Below are 12,413 nucleotides of genomic sequence, written 5' to 3'. Positions count from 1 at the left end.
CATCATTAGAATTATATTTCTATAAAAAATATTTTTCTCATATTGCATGAAAAAATTTGTCTCATGTAACACAAAAAAAAATAGATAAAACCCACTAAGAAGAAGAGAGAGAAAGGGAAAAAGTAAATCTCACCCACTTTTTTGTGTGTTACGTGAGACAAAAACATTTTCCATAAGAAATACAGTAAACTTGAGTTTAATTTATACCTCAGCCTTAAAAAACTCTTATCTTGGAAACGTATCTTAAAGATATAAAACTCAATCTATCGAATTGTGTGTAACAATATTTTTTTATTTTTTATTTTTAATGAGTAATAGAACCTATCATATCTTGTGTCTATCTTTCTCCTACAATATGAGAAGAAAGGGACCCTAAAACTATTCATGATCCTCGCAACTTTATGAACTTAGCTTTTGAAAGACAAAAATTATAGTATATCATGGCAAAACTAGTGAGCTACTCTGTAAGTTATGAACAAGGCCTCGGCAAAAGGCAATCTGATTTAAGTCACACACATTTACTACATCGAGCATCTTAAGCTTGTATACCGAAACTTGTGAAGTCCACAAATAAGAAACTGGATTATATACTTAATACAGAATTATGCATGAAATAATTCCACTAAAATGGGACGAAATTGACATCATGCACTTACTTCCATAACCGCTTTCATCTACACCCAAAAACTGCGCATCCAATGATTGACAGAAGCTTCGGCAAGTTTCAAGACAAAAACAAAAAAGGTTTGCATGGAACATGGTATCATCATGTGGTCAAGCAATTCTCCCAAGTCCCATACTTGGAGCTGAAACTCCCTCCACCGCTCTGCTGTGCATGCTCACAAATAACTGTGCGAGCACAAATATCCCAAGTCCTTGCTATCTCCCCAAGGGTCATAGGTTGTGATAAACTTCGCAAGGATATGCTAAACCTTGACTTTGCTTTCGCGGAAAGATCTTCATTCTCCTTACTGACAGAAATATCCAATACCACTTCTATTTATTAGAAACAGAAGAATTTTAGCAATTCTAAGATAAACTACGGAGATGGGGAAAGTGAGACATGCATTGTGTTGATAATTTTTGTTAGGAAGGAGAGTCAACAAACATTTCAGAGGACAGTTAAGATTAAAATGGCCAGTCTCATTAGCACATCAGAGTTAGATGTGTCTCTCAGGCAAAACTTCTCTTGCCATCTTCCATGTTAGATTTAAAATCACATTCTTCTCTAAGCAGTAGAGGATGAATTTGAGGCATAACTAAAAGATAAGTTTTTCTAAAATCACAAATGTTATTTCCAAAATGGTCATGGTCTTTGCATTTTATTTTTCGTAAGAAATTTGAGTAGGGGCAGCACTGAGAAAAAAAGATGGTACAATCTCCCTTAAGGTGGTTTGGCCATTTGAGAAGAAGATTAACAGAAGCCCCAATAAAAAAAGAAAATCAGGTGAAGGATTTCCCCACAGCAAGAGGTAGAGGAAGACCAAGAAAAACTCTGGGTGAAACTATTAAAATGGACTAGACCTAAATGACCTTTGTTTGAAAGACTTGACTTATGACATAACACAATGATGACGATTGACCCATGTAGCTGACCTCACCTAGTGGAAAAAGACTATTTTTTGTTATTATTGTAATTTGGGAGATGCATAGGATATTTTTCTCTTTACATGTGTTTTCTATACCTCGTGATTCAGAATTTTAATCAATACAAGAACAAAAAATAAGAGACACCCCTCAGCATTAACTACTTTACTCAGTCTGATGCGATGAAGCAGACAAATGTTTCATGCATGAAAATAGTTAAAAGAGTCATAACTCAAAATCACAAAAAGTTTTGGAAGATGAGAACATTATATTTCTCCTTTTGTTGATAAAAGCAAACAAAGAACATAACTGTCATGATAATTCATGGTTTGTTGAGAATATAGAATTTTTCTTTTATAGAAAAATAACACAAATAAGAGACGCCAAAATGTTTATTATCTCACCTGGATTCAACTGGAAACTTGTCTAGAAGTATGGGGGAACAATTAGGATAATTTGTAGGCACAAGTAAGCGCAGGGGTTGAATTGGTGACTGCATGGTAGTAAAACACAAATAAGGACAGTTTTTTTACAAAAAAGAAAAAGAAATACTTGGGATGTACATGGTTTAGAAGTTCTGAGAGCTCACCATCTGTGCTGAAGCATATTGGGATTTTAAGCTTGGGCTGAGCGCCACAGCACTGAAAGAACATTTGACTATGGTCCCTTCTGCTCCTTCAGCAGCAGCAGCAGCTGCAGTTGGATCAACTTCTTCATCACTTATGTCTACTATAGTGTCAATAAGTTGCTGATTAACCTCCTTAATTTCTTCCAAAAGGGCATGATTGGCCTGCCATATAAGACACAAATTTTTTATCAGCAGTAAGATTGTCTAGAGAAAATCCATAAATTTTAAAGTGATTCCCTCGCAATCGTAACTTTAGAATTACTTTAAAACTTATTATCCAATGAATCATCATGCTCTAACGAAACAGATGTCCACGGCTAATCCAGATCATGCAAAATCCTGGTCATTATATAATGAATCCAATTGAATACCCAGGTCAACAATTCAAGACTAAATACGAGAGTTACACAAAACAGGAATAGGTTCCATGTTCTAAGCTCATGTAACCCTTGATTAGTGTTCTTAAATGGGGAGGATAATAAAAATGAGACAAATTATCAATCAAATTAATTAAAAATTAACAAGAAGAATCAGCCTAACCACTAGTATAACTGCTATTGTTGCATGCTATTACAAATTTACAACCAATACTACTATTGCTCTAGTTGTTTCTCTTGATTGGTTGTGATTGTTATTATTTTACCCTACCATTTAGTCACACTTGAATCTTTAAAGGGATTAATGTTCTCATGTTGTAGGAGATAATTTTATCTCTTATACATACATAAAAGTGTGTGGGGTCCATGTTTTTTTTTCTCTCTCTTCTCTACACATAGCTCCACACATTTTTATGTGTATGTTGGAGATAAAATTATCTCTTACAACATAAGAAATATTAATCCCATCTTTAAAAGGCAAGTCTACTTATTAAATTGATCCAATTAATATCAAAAAGAAAATCTATTTCAGTAATTCCCATCTCAAATTTTTACTTCATAAGTTAACAGCTATACAGTAATGTCATGAATACATCATAATCAATGGTACAAATTAATTTTATCTTTTGATATATGTACAAAATGTTGGTAGTTGCAAATTACTTAGGCTTTATACATTTTTTCAAATATCGCACCATGTGATTATTCCTTTCCGCTTGTCCCAGCCGGTATCTTATGTGTTGCACTAATTGTGTTAGAATTTCAGGCATCAAAAGCTCTAATTTAATTGGTTGACTCCAGTAGATGGAAATTGCCAGTGAATTTTGATATCAACATCAACATCAACAACTCCTTTCTAGTACTGAATTTTGATATATAGTCCCTATATGATATGTTTCACTATCCAAATGAGAACATGAAAGTGTGCTTTTCTACACATTTGTAAATTGAACTAGCTGCATTTTTTTGAGTCTAAATCCTTGTAGTCAGAAATATCAAGATGCAAACTTTTAGCTGGGAGAAACATTCTAGTTGAAAGAAAGGGTGAAAAAGTAATGTACATAATGTTGGTGCATATATATTACATATGTTGATGCCCATTAATAATTGCAATGGCAAGCCCAAAAATTAAGACACTGATAGTAAAAGATGTCAATTATAAAATAAAATGTAACAATTAAAAAAAAAGATTAGTACCTCAATCCTTGGCTTCTTGATACTAGATGTTGCAGTTGACTCCAAATCAGAAGCCTCCAAAGCAGTTACCTGCTTGATACTACCATTCATGCCACCTGCAGATGCAACAACATTTAAGGGCATGGCGTTGGTATAGCGCTTCATCCTCTTGGTTCCATTGGCACCATCTTGGGTGATGAAATTTCTAGCCTGAAGACGACAATTAGTCATGGCAACCAAATCTTCACCAACAGCAGCTCTGGATCCATTACCTGGGGCTGATCCTGCTATCCTATCGTTCATGCTGACAACTGAACCAATATCACTGACAGCAGCACTTAATGCTTTATGTGACATTGATTTCACCTGGAATCATGATTAGACATATATTTGTCATCTATAACTCCAAAATTTAAACATTAGAATAACAATGGAAACGTTCATGTAATTTATTTGTCATATTCGTAAAATAATTAAAGGTCACAGCCACTGATCAGGCCAGCTTAAGATCTGCCAGACTAACCGCTTTAATTAGGCGTTCTAGAGGCTGCTCATTAACCGTTGACTTTCCAGAAGTAGGTGCTAAAGCATTACTGTGAGAACCATCTGGACCAGTGAACTCTGCCAGTAAAGGAGAAGCTGATATCCCAGGAGTTCCAATGGCAAGGGATTGAACAGGTGCTGCTGCAACCCCAGTTTGTTGATGTCCAATATTTGCAGCATTTGATATTGATGAAACACCAGAAATGGGCTTTTCAGAATCTCCTGGCATAGGAGATGGAGCCAAGGGAGGTGAAGGAGTGGGTACTACAAAAGGTGAGTTGGCAGATTGCAGAGGGGTAGCAACTTTTGTGAGAGATGGAAGATGATTTTGTTGGTCAACCTGAGGAGATGAATGTTGGGTAATCTGAGGAGATGCAGCCTGAAGGATTTGGGGTGAAGAAACAGAAAAAGGACTCCCTTGTTTCAACTGTTGATGGGGATAAGCTGTGCGTTGATTGGAAGCAAGATGTTGCTGAAAGACCCCTGGCTTAACACCAACTCCTTGCCTCATCTTTATGTCATTCACATCATTCATTTGGTGAAGTTGTTGCATTTGATGTGTCTGCAATTGTGCAGGAAGTTGTTGCTTTGCTGGCTGGTGTAACTGCTGCTGCTGTTGGGGCTGCTGTAGCATCTGCTGCCTCTGCATCAATTGCCGCTGATGAAATTGTTGTTTGAATTGTTGACTCTGTAACATCTGCTGTTCCTGATGTTGTTTTAGTTGCTGGTGTTGAAGTATACTTGAACCTGGCTGAAGGGGATTAAGATTTGGTTGGATCACATTTACCCCAGCTTGTGAAGATAAGGAGTTAACATTAGTTTGCTGAGGAGCGCTAACAGGGTTTTGTTGAAGGGAGCTCACTGGAACCTGCTGTAGGGAGTTCATAGCATTTCCTTGTCCTGAATCCAAATTGGTACTAGTTTGCATTGAATTCATCATATTCTGCTGTGTTGTGGATAACCCAGACAGAGAATTATGCTGCATGCTTGTCATATTACTCTGCTGCATTGTTGCTACAGAACCTTGTATATTGGTCGTTTGCAACTGAGAGTTCATTTGATTTTCATGAGACTGCACCTGAGTAACTTGGGATTGTGACTGTGACAGGGAGTGCATATGTGGAGGGGGAAGCTGTCCTGGCTGCAGTGAAGACATTGCTTTCCTAGGCCTATTTGTATTTATGAAATTTATAATCTGCTTCTCATATGGACCAAGTTTCTCCTTGAAATGAGGTGTAATGTTGCTCTTAGAAACCTGGAGGAATGTTATAATGCGCTCCAACATAATTTTAAATACCTTCAGCTTTTCAAGCTGATCCGACTTTGGTTGGTTGGGAAGGGAATCGTGCTGATAGACAAGAGAAGATACAAGGTTAAACACAGTAAAAATAAGTTATAAGGAAACACGAAAGTAATAAAGGGCTTCCTTAAAGGAAGGGTGATGACTTAATAATGCTTAGCACGCACTGCAATCCAGGATAATTATAACGGGAAAGGCTTCTTTATCCACAGCGGCTTTTAGAAAGTTGCCTTAAAAACATACCTGCTGAAGTTTAGTAGCAATTTTCTGGTACACTTCATTCAACTCTGGCAAGTAATTTTCTTTCAAGGTTTTGATCTGTAATTTAAAATCATCAGAATCAAATAATAATGCATCAGAAACCTTGAAATCTCTCATGCAAACACATCAGTAATGCGATTGCATCAATATACATAGAAAGGATAAGAAATTTTTTTCTCGTCCTTTTGTTAGGCATCTCGCAAGTTTCATTTTCATGCTTAAACTGAGAGGATGTAAACCATGCATGTAGGTAGCCATGAGACAATAGCTTTGAATATTGAATTGAAAACTTTTGAAAGGTACCAATGCAATATCATTCATATCAACACAGAATCAGATAAATAATTATAAGGAGTCTTTCTTGATGCCAGCAACTTATAGAGGATAAAAGGTAGTAATAAAAAAATTCAGCATAAACATTGAGCAGTATGGATTTAAGAAGAGTTTCCATCATATTTTCCTCAAAAGACTATTAAGAAAATTCTTCACAATAAAACTCTCAATCTTCATTATTTTATTTTACGGTTTCTTTGATGAATTTCTGATGTTCAACCCAACTTACTGAAGAAAAATATGATAAGAAAAGAGCATATTACCTTTTGATACACTTCTTCTTGCCAATCACCTGGCTGTCCAGTCTGTGCCGTTGAATCCAGAGAACCTACAACAGTTATTATGTGATATATAGATAAGCATGCAAGGCTAAAAAATCTGGATATTTGCTTCTTTAGTTAAAAAATAAAATTAAAGATTGGATGAGGTAATTGCAAATTAACTTATAACTACATTATTCTACTAAATCCCTCTTATCTGCCACAACCCTCACTGATCAAAACAGAAACTCTTGAGTTTATTGATCTGAAACATGACAATGGGAGTGAGTTCTGTGCTACTGTTCTACCATTGCTTATGGTTTGGCCTGCCTTTGTGATTTAGTTTTCAGGAGGTGGTGGTGTTCTGCTCTAGCCCTTGACCTTGAGACTCTGGCACAACGACTTCTTAGTTAGGAAACGTTATATTGCATTAATTTTACAAGAGGTGTTGTGCAATTTTGTCTCTGGCTGATTATCTTTATTTCAAAACATAAAAAATTAGAAAAGAAAAGGAACAAAAATATATATATATATACATATAATATATATTCAGAAAATCCTTGTTGTCCTGTTCTTGCTTCTGTTTTTATTGTATTACACTTTGCTGCCCAGCCCTTGCAATTCACTAAAATGTATTTTGTTTTTAAATGTTGTGATTTGTAACTACTTGTAACCTTTGTCTTGTTAGAGTGCTTAGACCACCTTTTTAGGGTAAACAGGGATTAGGCCTTCTTACAGACTTACATGTATTATGTATTTAAAATAAGAGTTTATTTTAAAGTTAATTGTGATTTTAAAGTTATTCTGCCTGTTTCTGTTATTATTATTATTATTTTATGTTAGAGGGAGTGTCACAATCTCACAATTTACATGTCTACCCCCAAATGATCCTAGGTAGTAAGTAGGATCTACGAGTTTGACAACCTTGGAACCATCAATTGACAAAAGATAAAAGACAAAGAAAAATGCATAATCGCAATTTTACATACTTGATGAAGTTTCTGGAAGGGGTCTTTGTGATTGATATAAATGCTTTTGTTGATCAAGAACACTTGGTTGATGAATTAAGGAACCCGATGCCTGAAGTCTTTGCTGCATATCTCGTTGCAAGGGATTTGACTGCTGTTGCAAACCCAATTGCTGTTGCAACTGTGCAGGCTGAGATTGAATCTGTGGCATCAATTGCTGCTGTGAAGCCTGTGGCTGTGACTGCTGCGATTGAGATGATAACAAATTTGATGGATTTTGCTGTGATTGCTGCTGATTTGGGACCTTTGATTGTTGTAGGACATGTGCAGAGTGCTGGCTTGTTTGCATGCCTGAGTTGCCAGATTGAGGTCCAAGGACTTGCTGTGGCTGTAACCCAGGGACATTATTTCCCAATGGCTGATGTATATTTGATAAGTTGTTTTGCTGATTTATTAACTGTTGCTGTTGCAGGTTTGAAAGATTATTCTGCTGTACAAGTAACCTCTGTGGTTGCTGCAAATCACCAACATTATTCTGTGGCCCAAGCATCTGGGTATGTTGCATGTTTGTTGCACTTGCCTGTGGCCCCATAAGCTGTTGCTGCTGCTGTTGTGTAGGCAATATTGATTGTTGAGTCATTGGTGTTTGTTGCTGATGAATAATAGAAGTCTGTTGTTGTGGCTGTTGCCTGATAACTTGGGGGTGTTGCTGAAGCATGGACTGTGTTGACTGTTGAATATTATTAGACTGCTGATTGTGCTGAATGCTAGACAGAGAAGGTGTTTGCATCATGGAAGGCTGCTGCATAACCGATGGTGTTTGCATGACAGATTGCTGAGAAGATTGCAACTGATTTGATTGTAGAAGGTTCTGCTGTTGCTGTTGCTGTTGCTGCTGCTGCTGCTGCTGCAGCTGCATCTTATGCTTCAAAAGCTGTTGTTGAAGCTGTTGCTGTTGGTACAGATACTGCTGTGGATTCTGTGACTGCTGCTGTTGTTGTTGGGGAACAACCTGCTGCCTTCCTTGCATTTGTCTCTGGGAACCAGCAAACATATTTTGCATGTGGGGATTCTGGCCAATAGTGCTCCCCACAGAATTCTGTCCAGGTATGTTCTGCATATTGGAATTCTGGCCAACATTTTGTATGGGAGTCTGAGCTAGACTAGATACAGGTGGCAAATTAGGTTGAGATGCAATATTATTTTGAATGTTCTGAGATAGAATCTGTTGGCGTGACTGGGGCTGATTAGACAAAGAAATAGGATGTTGTGGCCCTGGATTGTGAACTTGAGGCTGCATAACAAGCCCTATTAAAAAAATAATGATTGCACAAGTCAGAGAAACCAAAAAAAACATGATTTAGCATATAACATCAGAATCCAAATGAATTGTCAGCAACACAAGAATGATATCAATGTAAAAATTTTAAAGAGATTAAAGACAAAGGGAAAGGATCATATTTAAGACCAGTAGAGTAGAAACTTAGTATTAATGATATTTCAAAACAATAGGACACAATATGGTGTGTTTGGATATGTTTTGAAAAAAGTGCTTTTATGATAGAGCTTTTTACCTAGCCTTTTTTAGGTTTTGTGAAAAGCATGAAAAAAAAAATTTTTTTGGACAATTTTTTTTTTTTTTTTTACATTATCTACTATCAAAAATTTCTAATTATTAAAGGACTTTTTTCCTTAAAAAAGAAAAAACAGGCCTATAGTCCTAACATATGTTGCACCAACACTTCAAAAAACCTGAAGTGTCGTGTCTGACACTCTGACACATTCCGACATCTATAATATTTGAAATTTCATTGCATATCATTAAAAAATTGATCGATGTTTTACCAAAACTGATATAAGAAAAATTAAAAATGGATAACGAATAAATCTCACTAGAGTGTATAAGAGATTTTCAATTTGAAAATATAATAGTAAACATTTACATCTTATGTTTCTTTGCAAAATTGATGGGTATTATAAGTTTAGCTTTATTTTTTTGTTAAATTATTGAATATTAAATATAATATACACTACATAAATTTAAAATATTATTTAATATCAAAACGTGTCTTAACGTATCGAAATCTAACTTTTTTAGAATTAACGTGTCGAAGTGTCGTGTCGTATCGTGTATCGGTGTCAGTACAACATAGGTCCCAAAAGCTTAAGCTGAAAGACAAGAAAGAACTCAGAGAGTCAGATACTATCAGAACATTTTCACCATGCCAAGGTAAACGCTAACCTGGATCAGGAGGTTGATTGCTAGGGCCACCTTGATTCAATGGCATATTGTTGGCCATGGTGCCTTGGGATTTAGTCTCCATTGTAAGCATCTTCAAAGATATTTTCCGTAGATAATCAGACTGAAATTAGGGGATACCACAGTATGTTATAAATCTTCCATATTGTATGTGTTTGTATAGGTAACCTTAAATTGATCATTGCGACGATACAAATTAGAGATGTTGTACCTGGCTTGTTGCAGCAGTAAAAATCTTCTCTTCAAACCTTTGAGCAATCTTCCGAAGTTCATGCAATCCCTCTTGACCAGAAACAGGAAGATGTCTTTTTAATGTGTCCATTCTACAAAAAAGAAAAAGAAAAGTTTAATAATTAAATAACACAAATTATTGAGATGTTACTGTCATTAAACAATCTGCAAATGAGAGAAGATTTGTATCATGTAAGAAGATGATAGGAAGCCTAAACAAGTGTACACAAGCATGAGCCACAGAGGATCAGACACCTCCTCATGCTGACTTGTGATTGAGAGAAGATTTGGGAAAAGATATACAGTTGCATGGTAGAATATATACGAGAGGGTAGGAGAATTAGAGGTGGGTGGTGTTTTAGAATTGTGGAAAGCTCGAGAGAGTTTGAACACTCTAGGAAGCTATTATTTTGCTTGTCTATTTTATTTTCCATTTCCATTTTCATGTAGGTTCTGTTTCCATTTCATTAATATCAATATCAGGTTTCTTCTGTTGAAACTTATGTTTCTCTCAACTGCTAGGATCATTCCCATCATAAGACCTCATTGAAATCATCATGCCAGTATTCTCATAATCCCCCAACACACACTCAAAAAAAATATAGTAGAATGGATGTCTGAAATGGATTACAGAGTGAAGAGATTGCGTTGGTAACATCTTGGAAGTATGTGTGACACTGACATGCCAAAGCTCATGCATGGACTTTGAATATGACATTGAAAAATCAATATTCATCACAGATTCAAATAAACATTTGTTTGGCATAAAAAAGAACAGATCTTATTATTGTTCTTCACCTACCAAATGGAAATTGGAGCACAAGTTTCATAATATATATGCATTAGACAATTACAGTGTTTGTTTATGTTCTTACACCATATATTTATTTTTCTTTCCTTGGAGAAAAAGAACCAGAAACCTTATTGAAAAGTTGTCAATCTATGGAACCAATGATTTATATCCTTTTATTGTTCTTTTGATATGCAACAATGGTCAATAACTAAAAATCACATCAGTGATACAATGTTGAATCTGAAGCTCACATTTTGTTCACAATTCTTTGGCGTGACTCAGGCTGCAGTTGACCTCTCCATTCATTAGCATCCATATTGGGTTCATTGCCTTGATTAGGTCTCCAATTATTGGTATCCATCAATTCTAAATTACCTGAAACATAAAAACAGAATGTTCTCGTCAAATCAGACTCTGAAAGCAGAGCATATAAAGGGAAAATGTATCTGTAGAAGCATTAAAAAGATAAAGATAAAAAAAAAAAAAAAAAAGATTCCAAGGGGAAGGAGAAGCTTAAGTTGTAGTCACCGTGGACAAAGGAGTGAGAAGGATCATACAGTTTACACTTTATACAGGCTTTTAGTGGTTTAATACAAGCAATATTACCATTAGTATATCTTTAATGCACAAAAAATGTCAACCGTAAAAGAAAGGAAAAGATAATGAAGCATGGGTTCCCAGAAACTTACGAAGATTCCACAGATTGCGATCAAACTAATAAGCATTAAAGATATTTAACGAATGGTTATCAGCACTACCCTTACAGCTTAAAACATAATTATAACCTAAATCATTAAACCAACACGCTCTAAATTGATTGAAGATTTCCAATTGAGAAGATTCCATAAACTGCAGTCAAAGCAATAAAACAAATAATTTTTTTTCATCAACAGACAACGGTTTTACGACTAAGAACGCTAATTTACTGAACTTATACCTAGGATGCATCCAAAAATAATAATTCTCTTCCAAGAGAATAAAATGTAAGCCGAAACTAAATTTGTTATCCAGAAAGTAATTTTATTGGAAAGAACAAAATTCAAATATTGTATCATCCTATCCAGAGTTACTCCAATTAATCTATTATTCTCCAAATTTTAACTACAAAGGATGATTATCATCCTTGGAAGATCTCGAGTCTTATTTCCCCTATTTACATCCCGATGATTCGAAATACACCTCTTTCCTTCTCAGCCTTTCAATTAAACATTACCAATCAAGAATCTGATATTAAGATTTTTCTAATCAAGATCAATATCAACGAGGAACTCTGTTCATCGGATAAATAAAAACACAGAGATGAGAGATAACCTGAAGGTGGTGGACGGTGACAGCGAATATGGCGGTGGTGGCGTGCGTGAAGGGTGGTGGTTGACGGTTGCGTGTCTGACTCGAGAGCTTATAAGGGCTCAGCAATATGAGTAAATATTAAGGCTCAGCAATAATAAAGGCTACCGTCTTATAAGGGCTTTTAAATATGAGTAAATATTAAATCCAACAATAAAAGATTTTATAAATGATATGGTCTTAAATCTTTTAACCAAGATGCCAAAGTAGAACTATCTTGATTTTATATATAGTTTCGCATTCTTACGCAGTTCTTATTCTTATTCTTTTCTTTTTTTTTGGTAATTATCTTATTCTTCTTCTTTATTATATCATTTTTTATACTTTGTTTTTTCATTATAAAACTATT

General features: G+C 35.4%; 1 protein-coding gene across 1 annotated transcript; it reads right to left on the bottom strand.

The window, feature by feature from the left end:
- Nucleotides 1-448: 448 nt before the first annotated feature.
- LOC133293418 (mediator of RNA polymerase II transcription subunit 15a) lies at nt 449-12,142 on the bottom strand. Its single transcript, XM_061491988.1, has 12 exons — nt 12,029-12,142; nt 10,969-11,092; nt 9,905-10,016; nt 9,676-9,796; nt 7,455-8,741; nt 6,469-6,533; nt 5,855-5,929; nt 4,292-5,659; nt 3,790-4,134; nt 2,177-2,377; nt 1,992-2,080; nt 449-971 (listed from the first exon to the last, which is right to left on the bottom strand). The coding sequence occupies exons 2-12, from the start codon at nt 11,076-11,078 to the stop codon at nt 767-769; spliced, it is 3,978 nt and encodes a 1,325-aa protein (XP_061347972.1). The 5' UTR covers nt 11,079-11,092; nt 12,029-12,142; the 3' UTR covers nt 449-766.
- Nucleotides 12,143-12,413: the final 271 nt, after the last annotated feature.

The sequence above is a fragment of the Gastrolobium bilobum genome, unplaced genomic scaffold (assembly GCF_033153095.1).
Source record: "Gastrolobium bilobum isolate Gb01-03AN ecotype WA unplaced genomic scaffold, APGP_CSIRO_Gbil_v1 utg18566, whole genome shotgun sequence".
Classification (NCBI taxonomy): Eukaryota; Viridiplantae; Streptophyta; class Magnoliopsida; order Fabales; family Fabaceae; genus Gastrolobium; species Gastrolobium bilobum.
This window is presented reverse-complemented; position numbering and strand designations above follow the sequence as displayed.